This window comes from Oncorhynchus gorbuscha, linkage group LG13, assembly GCF_021184085.1.
Source record: "Oncorhynchus gorbuscha isolate QuinsamMale2020 ecotype Even-year linkage group LG13, OgorEven_v1.0, whole genome shotgun sequence".
Classification (NCBI taxonomy): Eukaryota; Metazoa; Chordata; class Actinopteri; order Salmoniformes; family Salmonidae; genus Oncorhynchus; species Oncorhynchus gorbuscha.
In genome coordinates, this window is record NC_060185.1 from 40,020,029 (window position 1) to 40,037,385 (window position 17,357).

Here is a 17,357-nt window from a genome sequence, read left to right on the forward strand (position 1 = left end):
TGGTGATATAACAGTGGAGTAAGTCCCTGATGTTTCTCTCTATGATGTGCTGTACATGTGGGACCTACTATGTCCTAGTCGTGACTCCTCTACAGTATGAGACATCATTTCAGCTTTGGATCGTCATCTCATAGCATCCATCTATTTCACTACCTCCCGCTCGGTGCCTTGCGCTACAGAGCTTTTGTTCTCACAGGGGCTCTGTCCCATTTCCAAATGGAGGCCATTGAGAATAGAGGAGTTATTGGGAAGGCAGCTAAAAAAATAGATCAAAGGAAGGACTGACAAAATGGGATTATAGCTCTGTATAATTGCGTAATCTGAATTTTTAATTAGGCATTTCAAATTAAATATCTCTTGACTAGTTCTGTGAATATTTTTAGATTTTGGGGGTAGGGATGTTTGCCAACTCTTTTGAATTAGCGAGACTAGAGATATCTGGAATTGAGATATTAGGCCAGTTGTTGCTATTCTAGTTTGTTGAAATCAGTCAGGCTTGACGTTTTGCCACATCAGAGGTTTATTCACTTCGGAAAGATGCAGGTGCAAATCGAAATGTTATGTATAGAGCAATAATGAATCCCTCTTCTACCATCTACTCTACACAATATACACTGCTCAAAAAAATAAAGGGAACACTTAAACAACACAATGTAACTCCCAAGTCAATCACACTTCTGTGAAATCAAACTGTCCACTTAGAAAGCAACACTGATTGACAGTAAATGTCACATGCTGTTGTGCAAATGCAATAGACAACAGGTTGAAATTATAGGCAATTAGCAAGGCACCCTCAATAAAGGAGTGGTTTTGCAGGTGGTGACCACAGACCACTTCTCAGTTCCTATGCTTCCTGGCTGCTGTTTTGGTCACTTTTGAATGCTGGCAGTGCTTTCACTCTAGTGGTAGCATGAGACGGAGTCTACAACCCACACAAGTGTCTGATGGCACATCAATGCGAGCTGTGGCAAGAAGGTTTGCTGTGTCTGTCAGCATAGTGTCCAGAGCATGGAGGCGCTACCAGGAGACAGGCCAGTACATCAGGAGACGTGGAGGAGGCCGCAGGAGGGAAACAACCCAGCAGCAGGACCGCTACCTCCGCCTTTGTGCAAGGAGGAGCAGGGGGAGCACTGCCAGAGCCTTCAGCAGGCCACAAATGTGCATGTGTCTGCTCAAACGGTCAGAAACAGACTCAATGAGGCTGGTATGAGGGCCCGACGTCCACAGGTGGGGGTTGTGCTTACAGCCCAACACCGTGCAGGATGTTTGGCATTTTCCAGAGAACACCAAGATTGGCAAATTCGCCACTGGCGCCCTGTGCTCTTCACAGATGAAAGCAGGTTCACACTGAGCACATGTGACAGTCTGGAGACGCCGTGGAGAACGTTCTGCTGCCTGCAAAATCCTCCAGCATGACCGGTTTGGCGGTGGGTCAGTCATGGTGTGGGGTGGCATTTCTTTGGGGGGCCGCACAGCCCTCCATGTGCTCGCCAGAGGTAGCCTGACTGCCATTAGGTACCGAGATGAGATCCTCAGACCCCTTGTGAGACCATATGCTGGTGCTGTTGGCCCTGGGTTCTTCCTAATACAAGACAATGCTAGACCTCATGTGGCTGGAGTGTGTCAGCAGTTCCTGCAAGAGGAAGGCATTGATGCTATGGACTGGCCCGCCCGTTCCCCAGACCTGAATCCAATTGAGCACATCTGGGACATCATGTCTCGCTCCATCCACCAACGCCACGTTGCACCACAGACTGTCCAGGAGTTGGCGGATGCTTTAGTCCAGGTCTGGGAGGAGATCCCTCAGGAGACCATCCGCCACCTCATCAGGAGCATGCCCAGGTGTTGTAGGGAGGTCATACAGGCACGTGGAGGCCACACACACTACTGAGCCTCATTTTGACTTGTTTTAAGGACATTACATCAAAGTTAGATCAGCCTGTAGTGTGGTTTTCCACTTTTAATTTTGAGTGTGACTCCAAATCCAGACCTCCATGGGTTGATAAATTTGATTTCCATTGATCATTTTTGTGTGATTTTGTTGTCATCACATTCAACTATGTAAAGAAAAAAGTATTTAATAAGAATATTTCATTCATTCAGATCTAGGATGTGTTATTTTAGTGTTCCCTTTATTTTTTTAGCAGTGTATTTCTAGCTTAACATTCTGTAACACTCATGAACAGACCCCAGTGGGTATTTAGCCTAACCTTGGCCCGTCTTGTCCTTCTCTCGTTCCAGTACCTCTTTGCAGACAGCACCAACAGCTACCTCTGGAACTCCTTTGACTTCTGCAAGACCATCCAGGGGTTCTCCATCCCCTTCAAGCCCACAGATCTGCTGCTGCACAGCAAGAGAGCCAACCTGGTCCTGGGCTATGACGGCTCCCACCCCAAGAAACAGGTAGTCAACTGACTGCTATAGAAATGCTGCTTCCCTTTCTTGAAAAAGGTCTCGGACAGAAACGTAGACAATTAACAACATGCAGAGGTAAGCATGTTTTTATAAAAAATGTTTAACCGGGAAGTCCCTTGAGATCAACCGTCTTTTCATGATGGAGATCTTTGTGTAGGAGGAGTCTATTATAATGATCAGGGCTATAGTACATCAGGCTTTTCCTTTGCCAGTAGCTCTGTGGCCCCCAGTAGGTTCGGGGTTAGATGCCTATGTGGACAAATGGCTCTACTCCATATGCTGGATTACCGTACCATAGCCCCACAGCATTTGATTTATATTACAGCGTGACTGTTCTAGAGAAACAAAGCCGATATTTCTGAATGTAGGACAGTTGCATAATTGCAAATAGAGTGGTGCATATTTAAATACTGGTTAAATGTCACAGCTGCATCTACTAAACGGTCTCTCTGAAAAATACAATACGGAGGACATTTTGTGGAATTTTCCCCTGACTAATTATTCACATTTCAGCTCAACTGAAATGATGGAAAACGGTCGACTCTCAAACATTCTGCCAGTTACATACAGCCTGGAGTCAACATGTGACCATAATTTACTCCCCACCCCCGCCTTACATACAGCCTGGAGTCAACATGTGACCATAATTTACCCCCCACCCCCGCCTTACATACAGCCTGGAGTCAACATTTGACCATAATTTACTCCCCACCCCCGCCTTACATACAGCCTGGAGTCAACATGTGACCATAATTTACTCCCCACCCCCGCCTTACATACAGCCTGGAGTCAACATGTGACCATAATTTACTCCCCACCCCCGCCTTACATACAGCCTGGAGTCAACATGTGACCATAACTTACTCCCCACCCCCGCCTTACATACAGCCTGGAGTCAACATGTGACCATAATTTACTCCCCACCCCCGCCTTACATACAGCCTGGAGTCAACATGTGACCATAATTTACTCCCCACCCCCGCCTTACATACAGCCTGGAGTCAACATGTGACCATAATTTACTCCCCACCCCTCCGCCTCTGTTATTTTTGCAGCTATGGAAATCTGACGATTTTGGAGAGACATGGGTGTTGATCCAAGAGCACGTGAAGGCATATTTCTGGTAAGATCAATGCCTCTGTATACAAAGGTGATGATTGTGTGAGGAGAGGCAGAATGTACAGTCAGCAGTATAATTAATTGTCGCTGTTGAGTGTCAGACTGTCTGCAAAACATTAAAGCAACGATCTGTGAGAGGGATGGGTGGGTTGTGTGTGTCTTCTTTTCCTGTTTACTTCCTGTTTTTCTGTGTTCTGTGACAGCTTGCCTCCTCAATCTGTCCCTCACTAGACCTCAGACAGTGGAGAGATAAACATGTCTTCTGATCGCTGTATGCTTACCAAGCATGCAGCTTGGGAGCTAACTCCCTGCCTCTCCAAGTTAAATACATAGATTAGATTGGCCCTTGTAATTGAATGACAATGCAAAGAAAATGCCACTACGGTCCCCGAGGGAGAGAGACACTGATTACCTGATTGTTATTTGGGACTCACTATGTGTGAATTATTTTGAACCCTCCTATCAACCAGATCTCGGTTCAAATAGTGTTTGAGATCTTTCAAATACTTTTGAACGTTTGCTTGAGCCTGGCTGGAGTGCCAGATGAGCAGAGTTTGCACAGACAAAGTCAATCAAAATAACAAAAACAATCTGATACCGCTAATGATGATTGCGACACATTCAGTGCCTTGTGAAAGAGATCAGCCATGTGTCTCTCACCACGTAATGTAGGCCTAGGCAGGAGAGTGGCCCACTCAAACTTTAAAAAATATGTTTTGCTTTCAAATCCCATCCATAAAAGGATTTGACCGATCTGTTAATGATTTAAAGGGTTAGGAGGAGGGTTAGTTCCGGTTAGACATCACTTTCACTCTCTCGCAGGATCTCTGCCGTTTTTTAATAGGTGACAACAAGAGGCTCTCATTCTCCACTGCAAATATGTAATGCTGCTTGTCAGCTACAGCAGGGGTCTGTTCAGGAGGGTGCAACATTTCGAGAGCGTTCCGATTTGAAATGTATTGTGTAGAACGTTAAGCTTGCCTGTTAAGTAGTATTAGGAATCACGTCCGTTCTTTTCAGTGTATTTCTATCTGTATCGTTCGGAACATTTTCACCTTATTGAAAGCATTTGAATCTCGCCAGGCTATTTGTACACACATCTTCTGGTGTCAGAGAGAGACACATAGCCCTTCTCCCTTTGATTTTTTGCTCACCCTCCTGCGTTCTCTGACGGTGGAGGTGGTCGTATATGTGGCGACTTTGAGGGGCATCGAACAGACTGCCTTCTTTCTGATGAATAAGTGATTGTCTGCCAGGGCCCCACTTAACTCTGTCTGTACAAGTGGCATAATGTAGTCAGTAATACCAGGCAGCGCTGCAGATAACATCGCAGCTACCGCTGCAGTCTCTCCCCCCCGGGCACTTTCTTGTGTTTGGGAGATGATGCCCCCCCCCACCAAGTGTGAACGTTGGAGATCCTCTTAGATCACACTTCTGAGCCTCAGAGTCTCAGGAGACCGTTGCAGAGGGAAGATTTTGACTACAAATACCCATACAACCCAACAACTAACATGAACAAACCATTTCATCCCAAAGCAGTAACTATACGCACAAAGCTTGAAAGTCTTTGCGGACTTCTGAGGAGGAAAGCAGCTCCAGAAGTGTGTACTGCTGCACTCCTCCCCAAATATTTCAAAGCATTGGATTGGTGTAAGAATCGGATTGGTGTAAGAATTGGATTGGTGTAAGCATTGGATTGGTGTAAGGATTGGATTGGTGTAATGATTGGATTGGTGTAAGGATTGGATTGGTGTAAGCATTGGATTGGTGTAAGCATTGGATTGGTGTAAGCATTGGATTGGTGTAAGCATTGGATTGGTGTAAGCATAGGCTAGAAAGAGTTTTTTATTTTTCTCCCCTATATTTTTTCCACCAGTCATTTTCCTTTTAAATCTGGACGCAGCTACCGACTCCGCTGTGTCTAACTGCTTCTGCATCACCAGCTGCATTGAGATCTTTGTCTGGTGCCTCTTCCTCCTCGGCCTCTATGGCCAGTTTTCCTTTTTAACCATGTGTGTCCAGTTCTTTGCTGATTATGGGCTTTCCATGTCTAATCCGTTTGTGGAGGCCACAGAGAAAAGGGCCTGCGCTGCAGATCAGGCTAAGAAGGCTGTAAGCCCTGGGGTTTTGTCTGGTTCACATCCCACTGTTGGACGTGTTTAACCAACTAGCAAATTCTATGTATTTGTTTTCCTTTTTGTCCTAAACATTTGATCCTGTTTGGTAGGAGGATCGAGATAATAAATAAAAAGAATAAAGACGCCCTTGTTTCGCACTGTGGATTAGATAGGCTAACTTTAACCCACTGCCCTGCCAGCGTTACATTGATAGGATAGCCCATATAGGCAAATTCCAAACAGCCCCAAATTCTGCTAGATAGACAGACAAGACCCCAAACTCTGCTACTTAGACCTGCCCCCAAAGTCTGCTATGGGCAATGCCCCCAAAGTCTGCTATGGGCAATGCCCCAAAGTCTGCTATGGGCAATGCCCCAAAGTCTGCTATGGGCAAGGCCCCCAAAGTCTGCTATGGGCAAGGCCCCCAAACTCTGCTATGGACAAGGCCCCCAAATGTTGATATAGACAAGTCCCAAAAGCAATGCAACACACTCTAATTTCGGCAAGGCCTGAAACTCTGCCCCAAACTCTAATATTGGCAGTTTCCCGGCTGTATGCAAAGTCCCCAAACTAACATTAGACAGGCAAGGTCCTAAGTTTGTCTGACTGGGGTCTTTCTTATCCTCTCTACATGGACAGCCTGCTCCCATAAAAACACAACCCCCTCTAAAATGTCACGCTATAGGCCAGTCTAGACCCTAGGCTCTCTCTGTTTGGCTCCATTGTTAGTGAGAACACTCTGTGTGAATCTGGAATGCCTTATGGGAGATGATCATAAACTACTGTAAACCTCTTTCAGTTCTGCTGGAGCTTACCGTAAGTTCACAGCTTAAAATGTCCACACACAGAACTTCTACTGGAAATGTGCAGTTGGGAAACTATAAATACATCAATGTGTGTGGAAAATGGATTCTGAGTTTCGAATGTGTTCACAGGAACACGTAGGCCGTTCCACGATACTAGGATTGTCAGTAATCCGTAAAACATTTCTCGGTTTTTCAGAGTCTGTCAGTGAGTGTGTAACCATAACTCTATGTCCATCTGTATGTTATGACTAAGTTGGGCCCAGAGTTTTCCCAGACCATGTTATCTGAACGGGAAGACCTCCAAGGCCCTTAAGTCCTTCCTGTTCAGTTCACATGGTCAATAAATATAAACTCACAGTCAAGGGCTTTGAGTTTGTCTTGGTCGGGCCACATGGTCAGAGAGAAACTCTTGGCCCTACCTATGTCCCACAGACAGGCGCTAATTTCTGCATCTTTCTAGGGGTGTGGAGCCATACGATTCCCCCACCACGGTGCTGGTCCAGAGGCACGAGCCCCAGGGGGTGTCCAGCATCCTCAGCAGCACCGACTTCTTCCAGAGCGAGCAGAACCGCCGAGTCATCCTGGAGAGAGTGGACAACTTCCAGCTCCGGGACAAGTACATGTTCGCCACCACTTCCACAGTAAGTGACGTTGACCTGCAAGGGGATTATACATGTCAGGTAATCTGTTGCTCTTGCGGTGTTGAGAATGCTCATGTTATTATGGAGAGGGATACCCACGTTGATTATTTGAACATGAATTGGGTGATCCAGCCATAACTATCTTCTAATACAGTGCCTTCAGAAAGTATTCACCCCCACGTTTCCCACATTTTGATGTTAAAACCTGAATTGAAAATGGATTAAAGGGTGTAATAATAGTGTTTTAACTTGATTTTTTGAATGACTACCTTATCTCTGTACCCCACGCATAAAATTATCCGAAAGGTCCCTCAGTCGAGCAGTGAATTTCAACCACAGATTCAACCACAAAGACCCGGTAGGTTTTCCAATCTCGCAACGAAGTGCACCTATTGGTAGATGAGTAAAAATAAATAAAAAAGCAGACATTTAATATCCCTTTGAGCATGGTGAAGTTAATTATTATACTTTTGGATGGTGTATCAATACACGGAGGCACTGCAAAGATACAGGCGTCCTCCTAACTCAGTTGCCGGAGAGGAATGAAACCACTCAGGGATTTCACCATGAGGCCAATGGTGACTTTAAAACAAACAGTTACAGAGTTTAATGGCTGTGATAAAAGAAAACTGAGGATGGATCAACAACATTGTAGTTACTTCACTATACTAACCTAATTGACAGAGTGAAAAAAAGGAAGCCTGTACAGAATAAAATATTTCAAAACATGCATCCTGTATGCAATAAGGTACTACAGTAAAACTGCCAACAATTTACCAAGAAATTAACTTTGTGCTGAAAACAAAGTGTTATATTTGGGGCGAATCCAACACAACACATCACTGAGTATCACTCTTCATATTTTCAAGCATCATGGTGGCTGCATCATGTTATGGGTATGCTTGTCATCGGGAAGGACTAGGGATGTTTTTAGGATAGAAAGAAACGGAGTAGAGCTAAGCACAAGCAAATTCCTAGAGGAAAACCTTGTTCCGTCTGCTTTCCAACAGACTCTGGGAGACAAATTCACTTTTCAGCAGGACAATAACCTAAAACACAAGGCCACTCTGGTTGCTTACCAAGACAATACTGAATGTTCCTGAGTGGCCTAGTTACAGTTCTGACTTAAATTGTCTTGAAAATATATGGCAAGGTTTGAAAATAGTCTGTCTAGCATTGATCAACAACCAACTTGACAGAGCTTGAATAATAAAATGTAATAAAATCTTGTACAATCCAGGTGTGCAAAGCTCTTGGAGACTTACCCAGAAAGACTCACAGCTGTAATCACTGCCAAAGGTGCTTCTAGCATGGATTCAGGGGTGTGAATACTCATGTAAATCAGATATTTCAGTGTTTCATTTTCAAAACATTTGCAAAAGTTTCTAAGTACATGTATTCACTTTGTCATGGGGTATTGTGTGTGTACAAAAAGAAAACAAATAAAAAATCACGTTTTAATAGCAAAATGTGGAATAAGTTAATGGGGCGGCAGTGGTTAGTGTTGGGCCAGTAACCGAAGGTTGCTGCTGTTCTGCCCCTGAACAAGGCAGTTAACTCACTATTCCCCGTTAGGCCATCATTGTAAATAAGAATATGTTCCTAACTGACTTGTCTAGTTATATATATATATATTTTACATCAATTTAAAAAAAGTGTATAAATTCTTTCTGAAGGCACTATAAGTCATTAGTCAAACCCATCATATTCAAGTGGTAGGCTTAAATACCGGATAAGTCCACCACATGCATAGAGGGTGAATCGTTCTAAAGGGATTATCTCTTAACCCTATCTGAAGGTTTGGCCTCAGATGACCCCAGCAGTGTCTGGTTGTGATACAGTCGTACACATTGTTTGTCATATGGAAGCCACAGGCGTACAACTGCTGCTCTTTGAAACGGATGGGGACGGTTTGATCCCGGGCTCCTTCTTTGGCTGTGAATCTGTGTCACAAATATCCAGCATGCTTGGCGTGGTCACATGCGGCCCAATAAAGCATTATACAATGAAAGAGGAACTTAACCATTGACCCCTCCTTTTTCTGAATGTGGAGACTGAAGAGACCGTGCCGTGTCATGTACTGTGGAACACCGGGTTAATGTGGTCTGACACACACAATCCCATCAAAACATGGCTGAAATATGAGTCTATTCTGAGCCAATTACGGTTAATGATTTTTGTTTATGCAAACTCGGGCCTTTCACTGAAGGACCACACAGACTCGCTGCAGTCAGCCCTGTGTTGTTAAACAGGCATGGCCAGATACACATGCTTGTATCTGAATCCTGTCATTACTGCCCAATTTCACACACACACAAACACACAACTGCCTTTTGAGTGAGCATGGAATAATGGTAGCGGAATGGGGAAAGGGAGAGACTGAAAATAAAATGGCAGATGGCTGGTTGGGGCAGTGGAGAGGCAAGGTTCTATTAGCTTAGCTTGTCCAATGTTGACGACATATGAATTCTTAAACCCCTGTAAATATGCATTCTTAAACCCCTGTAAATATGCATTCTTCAACCCCCGTAAATATGCATTCTTCAACCCCTGTAAATATGCATTCTTCAACCCCCGTAAATATGCATTCTTCAACCCCTGTAAATATGCATTCTTAAACCTCTGTAAATATGCATTCTTCAACCCCCGTAAATATGCATTCTTCAACCCCCGTAAATATGCATTCTTCAACCCCTGTAAATATGCATTCTTCAACCCCCGTAAATATGCATTCTTCAACCCCTGTAAATATGCATTCTTAAACCCCTGTAAATATGCATTCTTCAACACCCGTAAATATGCATTCTTAAACTCCTGTAAATATGCATTCTTCAACCCCTGTAAATATGCATTCTTAAACCCCTGTAAATATGCATTCTTCAACCCCTGTAAATATGCATTCTTCAACCCCTGTAAATATGCATTCTTAAACTCCTGTAAATATGCATTCTTAAACTCCTGTAAATATGCATTCTTCAACCCCTGTAAATATGCATTCTTCAACCCCTGTAAATATGCATTCTTCAACCCCTGTAAATATGCATTCTTCAACCCCTTTAAATATGCATTCTTAAACTCCTGTAAATATGCATTCTTCAACCCCTGTAAATATGCATTCTTCAACCCCTGTAAATATGCATTCTTCAACCCCTGTAAATATGCATTCTTAAACTCCTGTAAATATGCATTCTTCAACCCCTGTAAATATGCATTCTTCAACCCCTGTAAATATGCATTCTTCAACTCCTGTAAATATGCATTCTTCAACCCCTGTAAATATGCATTCTTCAACCCCTGTAAATATGCATTCTTCAACCCCTGTAAATATGCATTCTTCAACCCCTGTAAATATGCATTCTTCAACCCCTGTAAATATGCATTCTTCAACCCCTGTAAATATGCATTCTTCAACCCCTGTAAATATGCATTCTTAAACTCCTGTAAATATGTATTCTTCAACCCCTGTAAATATGCATTCTTCAACCCCTGTAAATATGCATTCTTCAACCCCTGTAAATATGCATTCTTCAACCCCTGTAAATATGGATTCTTCAACCCCTGTAAATATGCATTTTTCAACCCCTGTAAATATGCATTCTTCAACCCCTGTAAATATGCATTCTTCAACCCCTGTAAATATGCATTCTTCAACCCCTGTAAATATGCATTCTTAAACTCCTGTAAATATGCATTCTTCAACCCCTGTAAATATGCCCATTGTGTATTGTGAATATTGTTCTACATTGTAACTACCATATCTTTAATCATATTATGTCTCTTACAAATCAATTGACTCAACATTCACAGTTACATGCGTACTTCATAAAGTCATCCCTGCTCTCTCTGGACAAGGCGAACAACTCCATGTAACAAGCCACTATGACAGTCTCCATTGAGGCAAGCATATCCTTTTACAAAGTATATATTTTACTAGGCAAGTCAGTTAAGAACACATTCTTATTTTCAATGACAGCCTAGGAACAGTGGGTTAACTGCCTTGTTCAGGGGCAGAACGACATATTTGTACCATGTCAGCTCGGGGATTCGATCTTGCAACCTTTCGGTTACTAGTCCAACGCTCTAACCACTAGGCCACGCTGCCGCACCATCCTAAGGTGGGTCGCTCAGATTGTCAGAACAGTGACATGGTTTATGTTTTATCGTCTGCTGGGTGACCCAACCAACCTGTTGGTCAGGGCCAGAGAGTGCAGCTTGTCAGAAATGACCGATCTATGTGCTGTTAATGAAGTTGTGGTTTGGTGTCCCAGGGGTGTCAATAACCGCTCAGGCACACATTCATCAGGACTCTGTTGCCGAGTGCAGCCGTCTCAAGTACTGTTGCTATTCCCAATGGGCTGATATGTTCCATTGCCAAAGGATAGTACGGTGTGTGTTTTCTTTCTGGTTAGCATTGTTACTCCAAGCTATATCATTTCACACTTCTCGTAGAAAGTGATATTCCCACTTTCATTGTAGATTTGGATTGTTTTTATAAATGGTAATGAGGCTAAACACAAACAAATGGTTGGACTGTAGTTTATGTTAATCAACACCATTCACATGAATCAAAAATAGGCTAATTTAAAAAACGATATGGATAATCTACACTGAGTGTACAAAACATTAGGAGCACCTTCCTAATATTGAGTTGCACCCCCTTTTGCCCTCAGAACAGCCTCAATTTGTTGGGGTATGGACTCTACAAGGTGTCAAAAGCATTCCACAGGGATGCTGGTACATGTTGTCACGGCTCCTCATCTGCCTGCAGGAGGAACCCCCCCATTGGAACCGCCCCATTGGAGTCAACATTGTCACGGCTCCTCCTCTGCCTGCAGGAGGAACCCCCCCATTGGAACCGCCCCATTGGAGTCAACATTGTCACGGCTCCTCCTCTGCCTGCAGGAGGAACCCCCCCATTGGAACCGCCCCATTGGAGTCAACATTGTCACGGCTCCTCCTCTGCCTGCAGGAGGCACCCCCCATTGGAACCGCCCCATTGGAGTCAACATTGTCACGGCTCCTCCTCTGCCTGCAGGAGGAACCCCCATTGGAACCGCCCCATTGGAGTCAACATTGTCACGGCTCCTCCTCTGCCTGCAGGAGGCACCCCCCATTGGAACCGCCCCATTGGAGTCAACATTGTCACGGCTCCTCCTCTGCCTGCAGGAGGAACCCCCATTGGAACCGCCCCATTGGAGTCAACATTGTCACGGCTCATCCTCTGCCTGCAGGAGGAACCGCCCCATTGGAACCGCCCCATTGGAGTCAACATTGTCACGGCTCATGCTCTGCCTGCAGGAGGCACCCCCCCATTGGAACCGCCCCATTGGAGTCAACATTGTCACGGCTCCTCCTCTGCCTGCAGGAGGCAGAGGAGGAGCCGTGACAATGTTGACTCCAATGATTTGTTGTGTCAAGTTGGCTGGATGTCCTTCGGGTGGTGGATCATTGCTAATACACACAGGAATCTGTTGAGCGTGAAAAACCCAGCAGAGTTGCAGTTCTTGATGCACTCAGACTGGTGCATCTGACACCTACTACCATACCCCCTTCAAAGGCCCCTACTACCCTACCCCTTCAAAGGCCCCTACTACCCTACCCCCTTCAAAGGCCCCTACTACCATACCCCCTTCAAAGGCCCCTACTACCATACCCCCTTCAAAGGCCCCTACTACCCTACCCCTTCAAAGGCCCCTACTACCATACCCCCTTCAAAGGCCCCTACTACCATACCCCCTTCAAAGGCCCCTACTACCATACCCCCTTCAAAGGCCCCTACTACCCTACCCCCTTCAAAGGCCCCTACTACCATACCCCCTTCAAAGGCCCCTACTACCATACCCCCTTCAACGGCCCCTACTACCCTACCCCCTTCAAAGGCCCCTACTACCCTACCCCCTTCAAAGGCCCCTACTACCATACCCCTTCAAAGGCCCCTACTACCCTACCCCTTCAAAGGCCCCTACTACCATACCCCCTTCAAAGGCCCCTACTACCATACCCCCTTCAAAGGCCCCTACTACCCTACCCCTTCAAAGGCCCCTACTACCATACCCCTTCAAAGGCCCCTACTACCCTACCCCTTCAAAGGCCCCTACTACCATACCCCTTCAAAGGCCCCTACTACCATACCCCCTTCAAAGGCCCCTACTACCCTACCCCCTTCAAAGGCCCCTACTACCATACCCCCTTCAAAGGCCCCTACTACCATACCCCCTTCAAAGGCACTTACATATTTTGTCTTGCCCACCCACGCTCTGGCACACATACACAATCCATGTCTCAATTGTCTCAAGGCTTTAAAATGTTGTAACCTATTTCCTCCCATTCATCTAAGTTGTTTGAAGTGGATTTAACAAGGGACATCAATAATCCCTTATAGTTTCACCTGGATTAACCTGGTCAGTCTGTCATGGAAAGAGCAGGTGTTCCTAATATTTTGTACACTCAGTATTTGTGGTTAAATTAGTCACCAGAGCCTTACATTTAATAAATAGTAAAAATAAGGCTATGTTAGTTCCTATCTAAGATCCTCTGTTGTCATATCCTTGCAGCATTAGCTTGAGATGCTCAGTTTATTTTGTTAAACGACTACAGTTGCCCTGTCTGTGACCCCACAGCCTGACCCAACCCACAGAGCAGCCCAACCTCCCGGGATACGGTTGAGCAGTGAGCATGTGAAGATCTCAACGACGCAGCCCAGTTCTCCAGACCATTAGCAGCCCAGTCAACGCTTACTCGTCACTCACTCACTCTCACCCTTCTCTCTAGTCAAACCCACTACCCAGCCCCTACTAATATCTTCGGCTGGAGCTAATAGGATTACCGTAATGAATATCACGAGCTTTTGACAGCACCGAGCTGCTTAGGCTAATTAAAGCCCCAGAAACACCAAGCTTTATCCCAGGCCTGACAATATAGATCCCTGGGTAATGATTGATAATCAGAACTGAAGACCTCTACTCCTTCTCTTAACTCCAAACAACTGGCTTAATAGAAATGGACGTCAATAAGAGGTTTCTTAACAGAGAGCTTTTTGACACATTTCCTTGTTATTTGCAAGGTGTCTCAGTGGAGACGAGGGGGAGGGTAACGAGATCAAGGACTTCCTTATGGAATGGCTGCCTGTGCTTTCCCTGATGCGTCAATACCCCCAACGTGTTTCGTGTACCGTAACGGCGCAGAGCAAACCAACAACAGTGAATGTGAAATTGCAATGTGTAGTTAAGCTGCTGTTTGGACCTCTGTTTTCCCCATTAAAAAAAAGCGATTTAAGTGTTGCAACACCTCAGCAGCCATATTGGTCGCGACGCCCTCAACACTGTAGTGGTCCTTTACTTTCTTCCTTAACGTGTGACGCCAAATCCCACATTTCCCAAGCTCCCACTGCAATATGTGATGCATCTCACACACACACACACACACACACACACACACACACACACACACACACACACACACACACACACACACACACACACACACACACACACACACACACACACACACACACACACACACACACACACACACACACACACACACACACACACACACACACACACAAAATGGCACACACACACAAAATGGCACTTTGCCCGTAAAAAACATGTGACGTGTCCAGTGGGAGAGAGGGAAGGAGGAGATAAATGTGCCGCTTTAAAGCAATGGGAGGTCTGGGAAATGGCTCCGTCTCTCAGATTAACAGCTACCTTCTGGCTGGATAAACAAACATTAGAACCACATCGACAGCTCCCACAGGCTCTGCAGGGGGACTGGAGACGACAGGGTTTCATGTGCTCCCCACAACTGTTCTTCTAGTTTATTGGTTTAGATATAGAACGTGGAAAGGGGGGGGGGTATTCACATATCATCATTTGCATTGGAAGCACAGTGCCTCTGTTCTGAGCAGCTAGACTGCTGAAGGTATATACTTGCTATGAATATGTACAGGTGAATCAATTCAATAAGAATGCTACTCATGATGCTCAGTAGCTGTGCCTGGTATTTATATGAATGGAATGACACTTCAAAATTAATTAATAATCATTTCACGATAGTTTAATGGATCGTTAAGATACCATACATTTGTTAAAGCAAGATTTGAATCCCTGGTAGATAGAATCTATTTTCCACAGATAGTCAGACTACTTTTCAGCCATGGAAGCCAGCCAAGCTACTGTGGTTGAAACGACCCCCCCCCTCCCCGGCCTGCAGTCATTGGAGCATTGAAGCAGTTGTCTTTTCCGACACTAAGTTTCTCTCCCCTTGGTATTCTCCATGCCCACATTGTGTTGTTGTGGCTGCTTGGCTTTCAGAACACGCTGGGCCGCGGAGACGGAGCGTTAACAGCAGCATTAGATAAATCAATAGGTTGAATAGTGCTGTGAGGACCCAGGTGTTCACAGAGGAGGTGAGGCAGACGGACATACGGACTCACACAACGCAAGCAGACACATTGCGTCTCAGGGAACGGGGAGTCACTGTTTTGCGCCTGCTGGGTCATCAGGAAAAAGACAGACTACTTGACAGGAATGCTTGCCTAGATTCATCAGTGGGGGAACTGTGCAAACTGTGTGTGTGCGCATGTTTTGTTTGTTTTTATTTATTGCCTTGAGGACGCTCTCAGTTAATCCAAGATGAAGCCATAAACCTGATTGCCATCCTATGAAGTGAATGAGTCTGCCTGTAGTGCTCTAGCACTCTTATTGGCTGCCTGCTTTCCAACTGTGCACCGCTAGTGTGCCTGCGTGTGGTTATCTGTGTGACCCATCGGCATTATTTCAGTGCATTACCAAAGCCATCTGTCCTCTTCATTGTTAGCATCGTTGTGGGATTTCCATGTCTGTGTGACACATCTCTTTTTTTGCCGCAAAACTGTTGGCTGCTCTTTGATGTAAACGCTGTCCTTTACTCATATTCTATGATATTGTTTTGCCCCAGCTCGGCAAAGGTGTGTGTGTGTGTGTGTGTGTGTGTGTGTGTGTGTGTGTGTGTGTGTGTGTGTGTGTGTGTGTGTGTGTGTGTGTGTGTGTGTGTGTGTGTGTGTGTGTGTGTGTGTGTGTGTGTACAAATAGAATCATATTAGGCTGTGTATTCGGCCTATCTAGTAAAGAGTGTACACGCTTGACATTTATTGCCTGCAGCTTTTAATGAAGAGAATATTCATATTATAGTTGTTATGAGAAGGCCAGACAGTCAATTAGTCGTCCCAATTCTGCTGATGTGAGCCTAGCCAATCCCTGGGAGGCAGATCACAGGGTGCCTATGTTGCCAGACTGACACGTAAGAGGAGACTCATCACAACAGCGGCTCAAATGGAACCCTATTCCCTATATAGTGCACTACATTTGACCAGGCTCCAATGGTTTCTAGAGAATAGGGAGGCAGCCAGTGTCTCAGGTCTCTCTGGGGTTCCGGAGGACGACGGGCGGCGAGTCCCGGCACCTTGGTCTTCCTGCTTGTAATTCATTAAAGATTACACCCCCTACTTCTCCTTCCTTGAACAAAGTGGTCTCTCTGTCATAACAATGAGATTTGGCCATTGATTCTCATTGGCCCACTGAGTTTACAATCTGCCCGACAGTACATATAGATTAATCACGTTCGTCTTTAAACACCCACAGGCCACATCAGAAGAAATCCACTTTTTTGAGCTGAAAGGCGATACCCATAATGTTGCATAACGATTTAAGTTAATAAATCATAGTTTTAGTCCGAGTATGACATTCAGTGCATTCAGAAAGTATTCAGACCCCTTAACATTTTCCACATTTTGTTACGTTACAGCCTTATCCTAAATTTGATTACATAATTTCTTTGGTAATCATTTACATTACATTTAAGTCATTTAGCAGACGCTCTTATCCAGAGCGACTGAAATATAACATTTACTTAAGTATTCAGACCCTTTACTCAGTACTTTGTTGAAGCACCTTTGGCAGCGATTAAAGCCTTGAGTCTTCTTGTGTATGACGCATTTCGCTACACCTGCATTAACATCTGCTAACCATGTGTATGTTACAAATACATTTGATTAGATTTTTTTATTTACAATCCCCTATATTTGGGGATTTTTTTTTCATTCTTCTCTCCAGATCCTCTCAAGCTCTGTCAGGTTGGATGTGGCGCGTCGCTGCACAGCTATTTTCATGTCTCTCCAGAGATGTTAGATCGGGTTCAAGTCCGGGCTCTGGCTGGGCCACTCAAGGACATTCAGAAATTTGTCCCGAAGCCACTCCTGCGTTGTCTTGGTTGTG

At 44.9% G+C, this 17,357-nt stretch overlaps 1 protein-coding gene across 2 annotated transcripts in view; it reads left to right on the forward strand.

Moving 5' to 3' along the window:
- Positions 1 to 17,357, forward strand: part of LOC123992863 (sortilin-related receptor-like) — a 77,882-nt gene that overhangs the window by 15,490 nt on the left and 45,035 nt on the right. For both annotated transcript variants that reach the window (XR_006831322.1, XM_046294435.1), the window contains exons 4-6: positions 2,242 to 2,403; positions 3,471 to 3,538; positions 6,918 to 7,098. Coding sequence is in view for 1 of the 2 variants with exons in the window: in XM_046294435.1 (XP_046150391.1) it covers positions 2,242 to 2,403; positions 3,471 to 3,538; positions 6,918 to 7,098 (411 nt within the window). In the remaining variant the exon portion in view is untranslated. The remainder of the gene's footprint in view (positions 1 to 2,241; positions 2,404 to 3,470; positions 3,539 to 6,917; positions 7,099 to 17,357) is intronic.